The sequence below is a fragment of the Ascaphus truei genome, chromosome 11 (genome assembly GCF_040206685.1).
Source record: "Ascaphus truei isolate aAscTru1 chromosome 11, aAscTru1.hap1, whole genome shotgun sequence".
In the NCBI taxonomy this organism is placed as follows: Eukaryota; Metazoa; Chordata; class Amphibia; order Anura; family Ascaphidae; genus Ascaphus; species Ascaphus truei.
In genome coordinates this window covers 34920505-34940025 of record NC_134493.1, presented here as the reverse complement: position 1 = coordinate 34940025, position 19521 = coordinate 34920505, and the positions used below count along the sequence as shown (strand labels likewise).

Genomic DNA, 19521 nt, shown 5'->3' with positions numbered 1-19521 from the left:
CCCCTCCCCACCTTCCCTTCTCCCCCCTTCCATACTCTTACTCTCTGTTTCCATACTCGCGCCCCCCTCACAACCCCAGGAGGGTCAGGGGGGCGATGAGCTTTCCTCTCTCTTTCTGGTTTCTTTAACCAAAAAATGGAGAAAACTTGTATTAGGCTGTATTAACATACATGACATGTACAATGTGAAATAAGTATTTGCCTAATAAAAATTTTTGGAAAAAAATAAAAAAAAAGAAAAGATACGTGTTCTGCAATGTGCCTATAAAAACGGTGCATTATATAATACTTTTAGACCGTCAAACTACACTCTACAGTTCAACTGCTCGTCCAGATTATCAAGACGTTTACAACAAGGTCATATTTTACAACACGGTTACATGTTTTTGTAAGATTTGTTCTTTTTTGCATTAAATAATACGAGATTAAAAAAAAGAATCTGGCAGGTTGTATCTTTAACTATTTAGATTTGTTGGTTACTTGATTCATTTAACACAGGGGTGGGAAACTTCAGTCCTCTAGGACTACCAACAGGTCAGGTTTTAAGGATATCCCAGCTTTGCACAGGTAGCCTCTGAGTCACCTGTGCTGAAGCAGGTATATCCTGAACCTGCTGGACACCTAACAAGCTCCTATTGAACCCCCAAAATATCCACAACATATATATATAAGTATATGAGTGTCACAGAGGAGTGCTACTGAGCATGGCAATATATATTTAAAACCAGAGACAGAACATAAAACACAGACAGAGCTCAGTTTTAGAACATCCAGTGAAACTCATACACGGTACAGTGCCTAAATATATATGTATAAATATCTATTAAGTAAAATGGTCTTTTAGTTTAACATTTTTGGCCAAAATTGTTGTAAGCCCCTGAGCCAACTGCACGGCAGACCACAATTCAGGGGTCCCTAACGCTAATATAAATTCTTAATAACCTGTGTCATAACAGGAAGAATGATTTATAGTAAATCTGTCAATATTAGTTGCAAAGTTCTAAGTCTGATTGAAGCTTTTATTAACCTGTACATGACCAGGAAAAGCACTCTCTATTAGAGTTGTCACAACCATACTGCAAGCAAGCAAGTTCCCCTGAGTGGAAGATGCTATGGAGTGAGCCCTTAACCATTTAAATGTGGGAGGGGGTGAGCTTAGGGACCCCTGAATTGAGGTCTGCCCTGCAGTTGGCTCAGGGGCTTACAACAATTTTGGCCAAAAATGTCAAACTAAAAGACCATTTTACTTAATAGATATTTATACATATATATTTAGGCACTGTACCGTGTATGAGTTTCACTGTATGTGCTAAAACTGAGCTTTGTCTGTGTTTTATGTTCTGTCTCTGTTTTTAAATATCCTGAACCTGACCTGTTAATGGCCATTGAGGACTGGAGTTGGCCGTCCCTTACTTATTTTGTGCCCCAATGTACTCAATGTATTTGTTCCTGTTAAAATATTTAATATATACAAATATCTCATTCATGGAGGTTTCCGCTGAGATTGGCTTCTGAGTTTTTGTCACAGTACCCTTTTTGATTTTGTAGGTTAACGCTTCCTGTGTAATTTATTCAAATTGTGCAATCTTGAAGATTGTTCCTATTTGTCAAAAGTGCCGTAGCTCAAAGTTCTGGAACTTGTCCTAGAGCAGGCCTGCACAACATACGGCCCGCTGGCCTCTCTGTGCGGCCCGCGATGACTCCGGGCCGGGCGCCAGTTAATTAATTAATTAAATGTAAAAAAAAAAAAAAAAAGTAAAAAAAAAATGGCGGCGATTCACCACCCGCTCCTCCCCCCTCCTCGCCGCTCCTCCCTGCCACCGGGTTTTGCGGTGCGCGGAGGCAGCAGAAGCATGAGGAGGATGCAGCAGCCGTGAGTATTTTTTTTTTCAATAGCAGGCTGCCGGGGAGGTCAGAGCATGCCGGGGGCGGGGCTTAGTAACGGGGAGGATGTGCTGATCTTAGAGGTGTGTGTGTGATGTGCTGATCTGAGAGAGAGAGAGAGAGAGAGAGAGAGAGGGAGAGAGGGAGAGAGGGAGAGAGGGAGAGAGGGAGAGAGGGAGAGAGGGAGAGAGGGAGAGAGGGAGAGAGGGAGAGAGGGAGAGAGGGAGAGAGGGAGAGAGGGAGAGAGGGGGGGAGGGGGGGAGGGGGGGAGGGGGGTGGTGTGTGTGTGTGAAAAAAACGGTCTGGTGGGGGGTGGGTGTGAAAAACGGTCTGGTGGGGGGTGGGTGTGAAAAACGGGCTGGTGGGAGGGTGGGTGTGAAAAACGGGCTGGTGGGGGGGTGGGCTGCTGACATGTGAGGGGGGTGGGCTGCTGACATGTGAGGGGGGGTGGGCCGCTGTCATGTGAGGGGGGGTGAGCTGCTGACATGTGAGGGGGGGGTGGGCTGCTGACATGTGAGGTGCAGGGGGGGAGTGAGGTGCAGGGGGGGACAGAGTGTCATTGAGGGGAGGGGGAAAGTGTCATATTGAGGGGAGGGGTAAAGTGTCATATTGAGGGGAGGGGGAGTGTCATATTGAGGGGAGGGGGAGAGTGTGTCATATTGAGAGGAGGGGGAGAGAGTGTCATATTGAGAGGAGGGGGAGAGTGTCATTGAAAGGAGGGGAGAGAGTGTCATATTGAGGGGAGGGGGAGAGTGTCATATTGAGGGGAGGGGGAGAGTGTGTCATATTGAGGGGAGGGGGAGAGTGTCATATTGAGGGGAGGGGGAGAGTGTCATATTGAGGGGAGGGGGAGAGTGTCATATTGAGGGAAGAGACATGGGGGGGGATGCTGACGGGATGGGCTGGGGGGATGTGGAGGGGGTATTGTGTGTTTGATGTGGAGGGGGGTATTGTGTGGGTGAGGGGGAGAGATGAGGGTATGAGAGATAGATGGGGAGTATCGTAAAGGTTGCTAGTGAGGGGTTCTGGGGCAGATATGAGGATGATGATGATGATGATGATGAGAGGTGCTGGAGGAGAGATGATGATGATGATGATGATGAAACCCGTGCGGCCCAAATTTTTTTTCCTTGGAGCAGTTCGTCGGCCCTTCTCACTTTACGAGTTGGGCAGGCCTGTCCTAGAGGAAAGCAGATTTTGATGTGATGCCTAAGGCCGTGTTTATAGCGAAAAACGCCCTTGGTGTCGCATGGAGCTGCGTGGCGCCAAAACAAGTAGCATACATACAATTAAAGTGCTCATACGATGGCAAGCGGACGGGTAGGGAAGAGACTTCCAAATTAGTTTTTCTCTGGCGACGGCTGTGTCACGTGAGCGGTTCAGCCAATGAGGGTGAACCACTCACGGCCACGCCTCCAAGCGTCCTCTGCCCTGTCTCCCCGGAATAATCAAGATTCCGCTCGGCGGCAGCGCAAGGTGACGTCACAGAATAGCGCTGCAGCTCTTTGTATAATCTCAGCCTTAGCGGCCAACATTTAATAACCATTATTCATATAGCGGGACTCCAAGTGCGCGGTACGCTGCACATATATGTTTTTGGTGCCTGAGGCACAGAGATAGTGACTTGCCCAAGGTCACAAGAAGCTGATTAACCTGACTGAGTCCTCTGATTCAAACTCTGTGTCATTGTTATGGCTGCGGTCCCAATGCGTTCTGTAGCACGCGCACCCGGCGGGGGGGCGGCGCGTGCACAGCGCTTCACCGCAGATTGCGGTCCTGGGAGAGAGGGAGAGATTGTGATGGGAGGGGGCCTTGCGTTTTTTTTTTTTTTGCGGGGGTGTGGACAGGACCTCACAGCTGGTTCGCCCTCATTGGCTGAACCGCCAATGGAGGCGTGGCCACGCCTCCGCAAGTTCCACATACAATTTTTTTGTATGTGTGAAAGCTTGCAGTACAGCGCGGCTGCTAAATGCGCGCCGACGCATGTACTGGGCCTGGACTGATTGGGAAGGGGGGGGGGGTGGTGCTTATGCGCACTGGGACTGCAGCCTTACTCACTGAGCCACTCCTCATAAGAGTCCTTCATAGACAGTGTACAGAGCTTTCTAAACCCCTAAACGTTCTTCAGGCGTTCTTTTGAAGAAACCTCTAAACTTTTGAAAGCGCTGTACACAATAATTTCATTTATGACAAACACTACTGCCGGTCTACTAAAAGGTATCACACTCTACAAGGAATGTAACAAGTAAAATGTGTCCATATTCCCTTAACTACTAGCAGCTTGTAGTGAATTGTGAAAAAGAAAGTAGCCACTTTTTACTTGCCAGTTGGAACTTGTTTCCGGGAAGCACACAGTCCGTCCCCAATTAGCCAGTGCTATTTAAATGATCATATTGCTTTAGTTACATTAGTGCAGAAGTCTGCCTGCATTAAAGTTGTTTTTAATTGAAATGTCTAAACATTCAGAATAGTTCCCTTCACAGCAGACTGAGCATCAAAGTTCATGCCAATTACATATAACTGGGGTCACCAAACACTTCAAAAATTTAAGTAGAAAAAAAAGGTTAGAACTTGCTATCGACGGTCACATAGTTTCTTTTTGCACTTCTCAAGTATATTTTAAATAACATTTTGCTGGTCCTTTTTAAAGCAGCAGTCCAAGCTGCCGTTTAAAAAAAAAAAATGTTTTATTCCCCCCCCTTGATATGAGCATCAATACAATCCATACAATAAGTAATTGGATAAGTTGTCGATCGGCAAAGATTCAGCTCTGCTGTTAGTGCAGCAGAAGAGGACCAAAGATGCAAAGTTCTGTGGGTAAGATTATGTGACCAGGCAGTCACTAGATACAATTGGTGCACTGCTAGAGGGCGTGGCTCAAAAAGGGGTGTGCCAGCGCCTGTTTCAGAAGAGGATGTGACTATGTAAATGGTTGCTTTAGAAACAAAAAAGGGTTGTTACATTATAATATATGAAAAATGTATTTCAGAGTTATTTTAAAAAAAAACTGCTACAAGTTATTTCTCATAGTACAGAAATTATTTATTTTAAAAAAAACCCCCATTAGGATATTGCTGGGTCTGCAGCTTTAATATGTCTCCAGGGTGTCTTTTTACCGGGTAATTGCAATTCAGACGTAGAATGCATCAGTGTTTGTTTTGTACTGGTGCAAAGACTACCAGGGTTTTCAAAGAAATGCCCATATTTAAGACTGCTGTCCTTTTTTTTTTAATTGAACGTAATGCTTATAAATGCCGCCTCCTTTCTCTGACAATTTAGGTTTGTCTAAGATCTTTTATTTCATTAGGAGACTTAAACAAGCAGTTCCTCCTAGCCTCTTTCTTTTCTTACATGGTGGGAACTGGGACCCCCCCCCCCACCCCCCTGTTTTTGAGATGCTGGTGAAATTAACATGTTTAAATCTTCCTTGGAGAAACAAAGTGGCTGCCAGATCTTGGGCCAATGGAAAGATGAAACATCTGCGGCTGTGGCTTTCTGTTGGACGGCCATTTAAATCCCCTGTAAGAACAAGTAATAACGGTAAATTTGTAAAGTTTTTTGGGGGGGGGATGAGGGGGGCTGTAAATAGTGCTGTTCTGTAGGACTCTGGTTCTAATCCTGTAGTGGAAAAAAAATGAAGGTTAATTTTAACCGCATTGCTCCTTTAAGTATAACTACAGTATGTATACCATTACAATTCAACAATGGTCTATCTTTATTCTTTAGTGAATTATGTTTGAGTATAAACGGATTACTCCTAAACATACTGGCTTGCAAGTGTGTTATGCAGATACTGTACGAACATTGAAACAGGCTTTCTGAAGCAGGCATTGCCAGTAGATGTCATGGGTAAATTAAGCCTTTATAAATATCATACAGATGCACAAGGATGAGGGAGCAGTAGACATCAGTATATGGAAGAATAAAAAACATACAACACCAACATAAAACCGTATCGTTCTTGGAAGTGTTGAAGGTAGAAATAAATATATAGATAGATATTCTCGGCAGTGAGTATATCAAAGCCTATAAATTGCGTCCCAGATGTAGTAGCGGGTAACGATGTAGATCTTACAGAGGAAAAGAAAAGGGACTAATTACGCAGCATACAGCACTTTTAATGATAAAAAATGCAAAAAAACAGTCCCCCCCGCCCCTGTATGAAGACTTACAAGTGTGCTGTCATTCAGGACATATAACGGTTTCTTTAGAGAATTCTCGCCCCTCCGGCGCTGAACAGGCGTATAGGTGGTAGCAGGCTTTCTGGCGTGTGTTGCCTCCATATGCGGCCGCCCGGAAACAATCAGCTTTTAGCACAGTTCCCACGATGTTTCTCCAAGTCTGGTCAGTCTCTCTTTTTCCTTCTGTGTTCAACTCAATGCATTTCGCTGGTAAATACCCAGATTTGTCAGGAGTAATTTCATGTATACATCTACCCACATTAATATAGCCATAGCCCTGTGTCTATTGGCTAATACCAGCACACTAAATAAATCGGTAAAAGAGATGGTGCACCACTAGTTTACAAAATCAACATAATAAAGCACAATGTTACAAAGACTTTGGTGTAGTTGGTGCTCCATAATGAAATCATACAAAGAAAATATCAATCATTCTGTATTACATTAGACCATTCTAATAGAAGCCACTATTCAAGAGATATAAAGTTAAAAAAAATTATAATAAAAGCAATCATCGTAATCGAATATAAATATCGAAAATTGTTACATTATTAAAAAATAAAAATATATATTTTCCAAACGAAAACATCAATTAGCAGCAGACCCAAGTTGAAAGGCTAATAAAAATATATTGATTAAAAAAAAAACATATTAATGTAAATGAATAAAGTACCTCATCAAGAAAATTAAGTCTTCCAAATTGGTGATCAAATACTATTAAAACGTATAAAAAGATCAAGGCAATAAAATAATCACACTAGAAAAACGCCTAGTTCAATGTCTAGGTTTAAAACTCTTGTACCCAAGGGACTTAATGTACTGTATGGATCCAATATGTCTCCTTTTTGGTTAAGTTGATGTCTCTATTCCCCTCCAGTGCTTCATCACCTGTTCGACCCCCTGGTATTTGAGCCCTGTGGTGTCGCTCTGATGATGCGCACGGAAGTGTCTAGAGACACTGTGGGTCAAAACATTTCTTTTTATGTTGCTTAAATGTTCAAGGATCCTTATATGCAGGGCCTAGTAGTCTTACCCACGTACTGGAGACCACTTGGGCACTCCGACACGTAGATAACATGATCTGTTTTGCATGTTATGTGACTTTTAATCTGAAATTTCTCCTGTAATATTTGACACAAATTTAAATTTTTCAGGAGACTTAAATTTACAGGCTTTACAGCTAAAACACCCATAGAAGCCTTTGATCTTGCTAAGCCAGTTACTTTTAACCTTTTCTCGACAAAAGGCACTCATGCCAATTCTTCACATTTTTAGATTTCCTAAAATTGAACCCTGGGTAATTGGGAACAAAATCTTTTAAAACTGGATCACTTTTAATAAGATGCCAATGTTTGCATACAGTATTTGTTTAATTTTATTCGCATCTTTGTTGTATTTTGTGTTAAATATAAAAAGCCCATTCTAATTTTTGGCACCTATCTTATTTTTCTTCACATTAATTGTCTTTTCTTTCTAAATCACGAGTTTTATTTATAAATGTCATAGTTTGGTCGAGTGGTCAGCCCTTTTGAGGATCGCAGACAGTTTAGCTGATATTAAGCACCACTTTATTTCCCAGATTCTGACTCAGGTCTGTTGCTTCACAAAAGGAAAATTTCAGGAAATGCATCAAATAACCGTGTGACTGCAAGGTAAATGAGATTACTGGCTGTGCCGCCTACGTATAGATGCTGGGGACATGTTCATTTGGGATTATGAAGTATGTATGGTTTGTATCTATTTTCTAGAGTCTTGGGGAAGGGGGAAAAGAAACGAGGGCAGTTTGACAGGTTTTTTTGCGTGGAAAAAAAATGTTTTCGTTATGGTGATTTCTGTAGGTGGTTCTTTATGGGGGCATGTTATAGGGGTTTGTGTGTGTGTGTGTGTTTGGTCTGTGCATATGAATGTGGGGGGTATATGTGGTTCTCTGTATATGGGGTCTGTGTATATGGGTGTGGGGGGGGATATATGTAGTTCTGTGTATTTGGGTATGGGTTGTTGTATACTATTCTGTTGTGTATGTGGGGGATATGTAGTTCTTTGTATGTGGGTATGCAGGGGGGGTTGTGTGTGTGTGTATAAGGGTGTGGGGAGATGTATAGAGGTCTGTGTATGTGGGTGGGAGGGGGGGGCGGTGTATGTACAACTACAGCAGGCCTTCTTGCACCCACTATTGTGAGTCAGCGGGTCCAATATCACTTTGGCCCCACAGCTTTACCACGTGGCTAATTTCTATTCAATGGCGGCTGCTCCCGCTGGCCTTTTTTGTCCTGCCACAACACGCCAGCAATAATGGCGTACGTGGGCACATATTTATATATCATTTTTTTTGTAACCATACATCTGGAAGTTTAGGTCTTAAGTTTGCTCCACGTCTCACTCTGAATCTTGTTGAGCTGCATTGTCCGCCTCTTGCATGTTGTCTCCGGGTCCCTGGCTGCATTTTGAAGACATTCAAAGCCTTGGAAAACTCCTTTATGACAGGATGCTCATGTGTTTTGGCTGCTATTGAATAGATGCAATTCCCTGCCCTCTGAACAATAAGCCATGTATCTGTTTGTAAAATAATGAACATGCTTTTGTTTCCTTCAGTAACGTGCTTCTCTGACTGGAGCGTTTCCATTTACAGACAACCCTTTGCCAAATTAATTTTATTTAATTATCTCCCAGGGCTAAGCTTGAATACATTTTGTTAAATTCGCAGTTTCTCCCTCTTCTGAACGAAATGGACTTAATATCCTTGTTAAAATCTGATTAAAACTTAAATTGAGTTTTTTGAAGTCTTATTATCCCATGAAATGGAATTTTTAAACCTAATTAGCAGCAGATTAGCATACATTTTTCAGCACCATTGAAACAGTTGAAATAAATGTATTAAGGAAATCATCTTGCATATCCTCCTTGGGGCAGCTATTGCCCGGCAGCCATGAGACCCACATACACGGCATGATTTATTCCACTTCCTTGCACACCTGTACTAGTCTCCCACCTACTCCCAGTTGGCAATCCTTTCATTCATTGAAGAATTAAGATCTAAATGAGCTGTGCAAGGTCTCCTTTCTCCCGCCCCCCTTGCTTTGCTACAGAATCAATTTGTATAATTGATGTCTTTTCATATGGTGGTAGTGTACAGCAAAGCTTGTTGTGGATATTCGTATTTTTCACACGTATGTTGGTGTTCCTTCAGGAAGCTGGGGGAATTAATGGTTAGTTTGCTGTACAGAGTAAGGAAGAGTTTGTGCTTGAAGTACCGGGGGCTTTGTTTCATTATCCAACTTTCCAGAACCCAAACTAATTGTGCATGTTAAAATGGAGGGTGAATAGATTCTTAAATAGAATATATTTCAAGGGCTGAGGAAAAAGAGATTTATCTCAAGCGTAAGTGTGACGTAGAGTTTATTTAAAAGCATTCCCATACCAATTTGTATTTAGATTTTTTTCTAGATTAAGCCCATCACTATTGGGGTTGCTCTGTCCCAGAGGAAGTGAATTCGCTGCAAGAAGCAGCCAGCAATATTTAGCAGAGTGAAGGTGATGGCGGGTGGCTTTGGGTCGAAGTTTTGCGAGGAATCGACGAACCAAGAACTTGAAGGGTTAATTTAGCAGTTGAGGTTAGAGGGTTAATGATGGGTTGTTAAGGGTAAGGGTTTTTAGGATACGGTTAGGGACCTACCTTGGCGACGAAGTGACAGGTCCCGTCTGCGAGGTGAGTAGCAGCTGAACGCCGGCGGAAATGGCCACAACCAAATATCATAGACCTCTCATTAAAACCCGCACTGCCAGATGGGTTTAATTCCTTTTTGAGAACACATCTTGAACTACACATTTGGAGTCGCACGGAAGCCATCGTGATGCACCTGCAGCAGGTACTTTGTGATGAGGATACTTTGTTATATTTAAATTAAGGACAAGGCGCTTCTGAGATCTAAAAGACTTTCCCTTGGACAGGAACTGCAGCTTTTTTTTTTTTTAATATAAATGTCCTTGTGATATGCCAAAACCTTATACAATTACATGGCTTTAATCTTATAGTGAGCCTTTTTTTTTTTGGGTAGAGTAGCATCATTTTTCATCCGAGTGGCTGGAAGCGTTGTCAGTACTGGCTCCTGGGTATACATGTTATTGGGCTGCAGAATTGTATCAACACTGGAGATTACAAGAGACGTCATTCCCCGGGCAGTCTTCCTGCTATGTGAATTTATCAAACCGTATGAACAATGCATCAAAAGGGCTGTCTCTAGGAAGAACACTTCTTTCCCACAGCTACATGCTCGGCCCCGCCATTCTGGGGTATCTGAAAGCCGGAGCGTAGGGTAAATGACTAATATTTAGGCAATATGTTTAAGAATTCTGGTGGTCGGATGTGGCAGAGATGCCTCAGCATGCCTTTTTGGGGGGGATATCAGTACTGTGATATGAATAGAAATACATGATCACAAAGCATCAAATAAAAAAAAACTTTGAATGTCAGACGTATCTTTGCCACTTTTTAAAAGCCTCGTTCTTGGCAATAGTTTTTGGGTAACTTAATTGCTTAAATTTGACTAATGTCTAGGCTGTGATAGGGTGAGAATTAAAAACTGTTCTTAAAGAAAAAAATAAAGAGAACAATTGTATATAAATCTGTTCGTGAAATAACCGCTTTGGAATCACCCCTCACACTTTGCATATATCGCACCATTAACACTGACTTCTGTACTTTGTCCAGACGTCTCCTGACCCATTGTGTGTGTGTGTGTGTGTGTGTGTGTGTGTGTGTGTGTGTGTGTGTGTGTTTTTAAACTTCAGTATTGCAGATTCGGGATACATTGATGTCGCTGGCAGTTTGTGCGCGATCTCAGTTGAATTACTAGCCCCTCTCAGGTCTGCTTCCCAACTCTGACCCTGAAGATGGGAAGTCCCTACTGGGATTTAGGAGGAGCGATGAATGTGGCATTTTTACTTCAAGGTAACCAGAGGTCATTTATTGGCGGCCTGAACAGATATTGGGTGTGTTTGGTTACTGAATGCAGAAAGTTTTGTTGGTGCTCAGTATTGGTGGAGTTCCTGGGATATCTCTTTGTCTGGACAATTCAATAAATGTTAAATTGTAAGGAGAAAATTGAAACATGCTTGGGAACAATTGCATTTATTAAATCTTATTGTCCACACTCCGGGCTAGACTGGTATCTGCAATCAGTGTATCAGCTCAGTGACATACAGCTCCCTTCAGAGTTAATTAGTGAAGGGAACTGTTGGTCTGTGTTCCCTTGCACTCGCAGGCTTTCCTGGAGCGTAAGCCTCTTCTGCACGTCACAGATCATGCCATGGCACCACTCCTCTCTCTCCCATCCCAGAATGCTTTGGAAGCTCAGACTATGCAGATCAGCTCCCCCTCACTGTTCCCTCTGCACGGAACGTATTCTCTACCCGACGCTTTTCGTAGTACAGTGCATCTGCAGCCAACCTGAAGAAGCCGTCTGTGTACTGTGAAATGTGCTGGGAAGGGAATACATTCACTGCATTGCAAATAGTGAGTATTAGCTGATTTTAGGAGAGGCGGGGTTCCAACGTTGACTGGGATGTGGAGGTGCAACGTGAGCGGGGCTCTGTGGTCCGTAAGGCCTCGGCCATGTTTACTGCTGGCGTGCGGGGGCGCGCTGAGGCTGAGGGAAAGCGGGTGCTTTCCCTGGCCTTAGACAGCGCGCCGTCCGTGGGCGTGTCGGCGGGCGGGCCAGTGACGTCACGGAGCTGGTTCGCCCTCATTGGGCGAACCGCTCACGTGACCGGCCCTGCGCTCCAGCAAGCGGGAAAATTTAAAATTTCCTAAGACCTACGCTTCCGCGCGCTTGCGGAAGCGTAGGTGAGCCCCTACTAAAGCCGCTCTCATTGCGGCTGCAGGGGCTCAGTGCCGAGCGGAAGCGCGCCTTCGCCCGCAAGCACTATCCATGGACGCGGCCTTAGAGGTGTGGCTTTGTGAAATGGTCTGTGAGTACAAGGGAAAATACAGCTTAACAGCACCCATTGTACAGTGTCCAATCCATACAAGCCTGAAATCTTGGCAGAGTGCCCACAAATACGGAGACATCGATTTACAGCAGATGAGCGCCTTTTTTTTTTTTTTATAGTGAATTGGCATCTTAGAATTTACCCTAATATTAAATATACTACACTATATTTCCTTTTTTTTACCCTGTTTGAGCCAAATTTCTCTGCCCATTTTTCCTTTTAGTACTTTGATGTTCCACTGGGAAATATACCAGTACAGTAATTGGCAGATGTCCATGAATATTTTTTCTTTTGTTGCAACTCTTAAGTGATGCAGCATTGATCACGGTTCTTGAAATTGCTGCTGCCTTTTTTCCCTGAAATAAATACAAACACTAACAAGATGTTTGTAATGTATATTTTTAGGTTTATATTGACTGTTCCCCACCTTAAATTATCCAAGGACTGTTATCATGGTAATGACTTTTTATAGCACTGTTACTTTAACATAATTAATCTCTAATGTATAGTTCTAGTCTAGGTGGAATAACAGAGTAATATAATCTTCTATACTATAATTCTAAATTGTCTGTTTGTTTGTATGTCAGAAGCATCGAAATCTCACAAACGGCACCACGTAGCACAACAAAACTTTCACTGTACATTCTGCTGCGGATTTGTAGGTCAACGCAACTATTTTGAGCTTCCAATCGTGAGCGGGGTTTTTACGTCGCTTGACGTCAGCTGCGCCGGGCCCGGGTGTGATGGGCAGGAGGCAGGCAGGAGACCAGTGACCAGCGCGCAGCAGAATGAGGAGGGGGAGGGAATCTGTGTGGTGCAGGTACAGGGGGAGGGAATCAGTGTGGTGCAGGTACAGGGGTGGCGGCCCCCATCAGTGTGCTGCAGGTACAGGGAGGGACATGCCACAGCAGCACATGAGGGGGGATAGGGGGGGCGGGGACATGTTCCGGCAGCGGGGGGAGACACACACAGACACACACATATACACACATATACACACACACACACACACCCACACACATATATACACACACATATATATACACACACACATATATATATATATACACACACATATATATATATACACACACACACATATATATATACACACACACACATATATATATATATATAAATATATACACACACACACACACACACACACACACACACACACACACACACACACACACACACACACACACACACACACACACACACACACACACACACACACACAGAAAAATCTCACCCCGCACTACATCCAGCAGCAGGGGACGACGACATGTATTCAATATTACATTCCTCGGGCGAAGCCGGGCACAAAAGCTAGTTCACTATAAAGGAAAAGGTTTAGAATTTTCGTTAAGGTTCCCTAAGATTGTCTGTACAAAGTTAATCTCTACACGACGAGTTCTCAGTTAAAGTCCTTTGGAAAAAGTTGTGTCCCTGGTAGAAAGAGGGATGTATAGAAAGAATAAATGTGAGAATTACAGCATTAGTGTTGTTTTTTTTTCAGCAGAAAAGTTTAAAGAGCACACATTACTAATCAGATGAATATTATAGCATCCCTAGGGTTGTCACATTGGTTTAATTGGAACTCTGGCTTCTTTGAAGTCCTTTTAATCCTCCTTGAGCTGGGAGAAGAACGTTTGAAGGCGGCGAGAGTACATCTGAAATTCTCGTTTTTATTTACATGTTTGGAGAGGCGTGTAATTTATTTTCCTGAAAGTTGTTCAGCCGAGTTGCTTACCAGCAAATAGTCAAAAACAAGAATATCTGATGAACGAAGAGGCCAGAGACAGATGGCAGGATGCTAGTGATTTGCTGGATTTTACGTTCTGATTTGCAAATCCTTACATCTGGCCCCCGCTCTCTGTGCATGGCAAATAAACAGGGAGGGGAAATAATTTGCAAGGACTGTGGTGGAGAAGCTGGTCAAAGACCCGTTTATACTGCAACATGGAACTAGAGGGATGAAAAGCTTATATATATCACTAGCTATAGAAAATAATTGCAAAAGAAGTTTTAAATACTCCTTTTATTTACTAGAAGCGCACAGATGGCGCTTTCTGCATTTGAATGTTAACTAAAGCAATGCATCTTAGATGTGGTTCTCATTCTGTTCATTTTTTTTTTCACATATGGAAAGAAAACTGTCCAAATTGCCCAGTTAATGTTTTCAGTGCCGATAAAGCGCTTCTGTCCCTCATTATTCCAGTAAAATCCTCACTGGCTGTAGATAATAAGAAAGCAGTGGGAGTAAAGGGACGCGTTCTTTTTAAAACCCATTGTTCTGGTAAAGGTTGGTAATTCAATACGAAACATATAGGTGGTGCTTTTAAATAAAAGGATAGATAACAACAAAATTGGATCACACCGCTCACCAGCAATTAACACACAGAAATAATGTGTGAAATATAATTGTACCTAATTACCAAAATATGGCAATGGGTGCTACCTGTGTGCTGAATTAATGTATTGTCAAAATAAGAGGCGCAGCTGATATCGTCAGCTAACCTCTAGAAGCACATTTGGGATGCACACATAGGCTATTTAAAAAATAGCATTTATTAGTTACAAAATTAATATAGGTCTAAACATGCTGAAAAAGTAATTGTAGTGTGTGTGTGTGTGTGTATGTATACACACTCGACAAAGTTATACACCAAAACCCAGTTGTATGTGATATATCCATATCACACCATGAGCTCCTGTTTGTGTACGTTTACTGTGCAATATAATGTAATTCCTATTGTTCACAATATATGTTTATTCATATAGTGTGTCGTATTTGTTTGTGTTCTAGGACCCCAGATGATCTTTCACGGCAGATTATTGCCATACAGCAGAGAGAGATCAAGCAGAAAGAGGAGAACACAACCATTACTAACAGGTAGGTGTATAAATCGGGTGCATTATAGTTTCACGCATAGTTTTTGTGCTGTGGTAAAGGCTAAATCACAGGGATTGATGAAACGGTGATAATCCATAGTGCCTTTAGGATTGTCCACTTCAATGTGCCATGCCCAAATCTGCACCACCTAGCAGTAAACTCATCATGCACAACATATTGTTGTAAGTGGAGCCGAATACAACTAAGTGCACACAAATATGTCCTTTAATTCTGCAGTTCCCCATCAGGGCAGCATTTTCTCCCCCCAGCCCCCCCAAAACAAAATCGGTAATAAGCTTGGACTGCTGGTCCTGGTACCATGTTCTAAGGTGGTATCTTCAAGTTGGGTCTTTGAGACCAAACAAACAAGGCCCTGTGCTGCACATATAACCTACACAAGTTGTCCTAGGAGCTGAAAATATCGTGGGTTCGCACCATGTTTCCACACTGTCGAAAGGAGAAAAAAGGACGTGGAGAAGAGGTTAGGTGGGTGGGAGTTGCTGATTTTAAACTTTGTAGGGCAACACATTCCATTAGTTGCCATTTTGCAAAGTTTATCTTATGTAATGGTCATTTGTAAATGTAAAGCATTTTGTACGTTTTTGTGTGTTCCGATCTCAAACTGTCGCTCTTGGACACAGCGGCACAATTAGTTAAACGCTTGTTCGTTTCCCTGACATTTAGCTGTGTTTTGAGCCCTTGAAAATAGCAGAAATCAGATTTGGCAATGCCACAAGCTAAAGCAAAGTGCACTCTAGTGCTAAAATGACTGATGTTTTACATACTCGAGTCGTCTTAAATGCTTGGAAAAAAACATTTGATGAGCGTTTATTTGATTTTTAAATGTCAAGGGTGCCTTTTCCTTCATGTAAATTTATGCTCTTGATAGAATTGCTGTTTCTAGGTCATACAAGGCTGGTGTTGGGGGAAGAAAAAACATGATTTGAAAAGTATATGTATATACATTAATAATAAAAAAAAACCACAATACAAAAAGATTAATTTAGTTTCTAAATACCCGTATGCATTTTTGTTCAACTGACTATCAAAGTTGTTTTATAGAGGCGGTTTGTATTTAATGTCTCAGAATTGAAGGATTAATCACATTGTTCAAATAAGGAAGATTGGAAACAAGCGCAGTGAGTTTATTTTGCACGCTGTCTTGATGGGTTACATTTGTTGTAATAAGTTTTTGTGGCTTGAACACATTCCGGTTTTATTAATGTAAATTCCCCCAGTTGGTATAAGTTTAGAAAACCTAGTCTGAATCCAATCTCTGATGGATTTATATTAGATATATATTACCAGAAGGCAGTATGCCAAAACCTCACTGCCATCTTTAGGTTATTGGTACATCTGTCAAATTCAGAACAGGTGGAATTAGTCGGGTTTTCTCAAGAACGCCTGTCCCGTTGTATTGTGGGACCTATTGATTGTGCTTTGAAAAGCAGGGCCATGAGAATGCTCACAGGGTATGAATTCATAACAAGTACAGGTGAACCCAGTTATAGCGCGGTCCTCGGGGTCCACCTGAGACCACCGCGTTAGTAATGGGGTCGCGAAAAAACAAAATGGCCGCTGCGTTTTTTTTTTTTTAAATGGCCGCTGCATCACTGCTACCACGTCTGCCGGAGGGAAAGCTGAGAACTCTCCTAGTGTTCCCAGACCCGGTGGGGCAGCGGCAACCACACACAGCTCTTACCTGGCATCTGGCACCTCTGCTCCCCGTCTCTGCTGTGTTACGATCGCACTGCGCATGTGCATGGGATCGGCTTTCAAAGAAGAGACTATGGCGTCCCTGCTTTGTTTACATGAGCCATGTGCCGTGACGTCACATGACCCCGCTGGAACGGAACTGCAGAGGAGCAGGGGGAACAGGCAGCCCACATCTCACAAGCCGCAGCGAGTGCACAGAGCGCCCACAGAACACCGTGTGAACACCGTGTTTGAGAAGGGGGTTACTGTGAGTAGGGAGGGGGTTACTGTAAGCAGGGGGAGTACTGTGTGAGCAGGGTGTACTTTGAGTAAGGGGGGGCTGTGGGCAGGGGGGGATGTTTTGTCCCAATTTTGCCCGACCACCCCCAAAGAAATTTTTTTTTTAATTAAAAAAAAAAAAAATCATTTAAAAAAAACGTGAGCCACGTGAAAATCGCGTTATAACGGGTCGCGCTATAACGGGGTTTACCTGTACTAGGTGAAAATGCCCATAATTAGTTACTGTTCAATGTCGGTAATGGTGACAATATCTCAATTGATTGTGGATAGACCTTTAGGATTTTGGATACATATAGAACATTTTTGTTTTGTGCTTAAAGCAGCGGTTCAACCTGCCATTTTTTATTTTTACATTTCCCCTTTAATATGTGCATCAGTACAATCCACACGGTGTAACCCCCTCCCTATTGGGATTACTATACAGGGTTAAAGGAGCCTCCTAGACGACTACCCTGGTGATGGTGTTCTGCCAATCACCAGGCAGGTGCTTAGCCCCGCCCCTTTTTCTTGCCCAGAGACGAGAAATGAGCAGGAGGATTCTGGGACAGTTAGTGACAGAGACGATAGAGAGGCCGAGAGCAGAGATCAAGCCAGGGACCTACGCAGCGAGTAGTTAGGATAAGATAGAAGCCGTTGTTATTGTTTTACAGTACAAGGAAGTGTCCCTTGTAGTAAGGCCCTCAGTATAGGGAGGGGAATCAGGATAAAAGTGTCCATAAACAAGTCATTAGGAAATTAAAGATAAAGAAAAACATGTTATCCGCTAGATGGCTGCCCCGCATACAGCCCCAAGACTGAACTGATATAAGTCCCTTCAGGGACTACTGCCCTGGTCATACTGCTAACTATTGTACTGTGGGCAGCAGGTGAAAGTGATGGAGCACAGTATTAGTAAGCAGCATCACCCCATGTTGCCTGTTTGCAATAGGTTTGGGTACACAGAGAGAAAAGGAGAGAGGGCTGAAACGTTGTTAAGAACAAGTTTATCAATGCCCTCTGTTAAACTGCAATCAGTTTAAGTAACAAAAGTATTGTGCCTCAGCACTGCAAGTATGCAGCTGAGGAAGATGTAACTATAAAGATATGCCAATAAGGAATATAGTTAATAGTGTGCATAGAATAGAGTATACTTCATTTGATAGCAGTTTGGTTATTAATGATAGGTAGGTGCCCTTGGTAGATCGCACATCACAGTACCCCTACTAGACAGACATAACACTCCGGATCGAACGTGACTTGGATAAATAGTTAGAGGCATATTTTGTAACTAGGACCGGTGTATTCTGCCCTATCGCAACTGGACTGACACGGATATTTCCGTAATATATCTATCTCAAAAATAAATAGATGATACCGTTCTGTGGCTAACAAAATGCTTTTATTTGTGCGAGCTTTCGAGATACACTGATCTCTTCTTCCGGCGGTGTTAAATGGGATAAAGCAAGAAGAGGGTTTTACTTAAAACCAGTGCATACTGGAATGTATCTGTGACCAACAACTATGTATGTGTATATATTGCTTTCAGGAACCTTTTGACACCTCCAGCCATAAAACACATCCACACCGGGGGAAGGACCAGCACAGATAACATTCCAATAGACACTGTTTTTAAGTATACCTTTTGCTTGCTTCATTCATTGTAACATCGCCGGAAGAAGAGATCAGTGTATCTCGAAAGCTCGCACAAATAAAAGCATTTCGTTAGCCACAGAACGGTATCATCTATTTATTTTTTGATTATTGAAGTTCGGCTAACACGGTACTGATACCTGTACATATATATATATATATGTGTATATATATATATATATATATATATATATATATATATATATATATTTATATATTTATATATTTATATATTTATATATTTATATATTTATATATTTATATATTTATATATATATATATATATATATATATATATATATATATATTTTTTTTTTTTTTTTCCTGGTAACAAGGGCAGGAATAGGTTGTGACAGTTTGAATAGAGGTAGTTATTAAAGGGTGCATGTTGCATCCATATTTAATAGAGTATCAACACCATAGATAATGAGACAGGGCTGGGTATACCTTCTTTCAGGTATACTATAAATGTAACAGCCCAGTATAGGATAACGTTTGTAATAGAAACAGTTTATAATGGGGACCCCGAGAATAGTGTTCATATGAAGCAGTGTACCTCCTCAAGAGTCCTGCGAGGGATGCGAGGAAGATATTATATATGTTGGAGGTGTTTAATAAAGCCTATTTGTGTTAAAAGATGGGCGCCATGAGTTTTGTAGTTTTTAACACCTGGAAACATGCTCAGCCCGCAAGAACCGTTATTTTGCACGAAGGTATGCACCCTGAGATGCTTTACTACCCACATATTGTAAACTCCCTTATCACCCTGGCAGGGAGGGTCACATAAGTAATTGGCTGAGTTGCCGATCGATCCGTTCCCCTGTGATGGATCGGTGACGATTTGGCTTGGGGGCTCTAAATGGCTGCAGAGGAGCCTTCTGCAGTCACTGGAATGCATGTGCATATTAATATGACAAAGTTCTGTGGCGAAGATCATGTGACCAGG

At 42.4% G+C, this 19521-nt stretch overlaps 1 protein-coding gene across 3 annotated transcripts in view; it reads left to right on the top strand.

Annotated features, from left to right (window-relative positions):
• MAD1L1 (mitotic arrest deficient 1 like 1) overlaps window positions 1-19521 on the top strand; it is a 482152-nt gene that overhangs the window by 41456 nt on the left and 421175 nt on the right. For all 3 annotated transcript variants that reach the window (XM_075565583.1, XM_075565584.1, XM_075565586.1), the window contains exon 10: window positions 14865-14951. In XM_075565583.1, the coding sequence (XP_075421698.1) occupies window positions 14865-14951 (87 nt within the window). The remainder of the gene's footprint in view (window positions 1-14864; window positions 14952-19521) is intronic.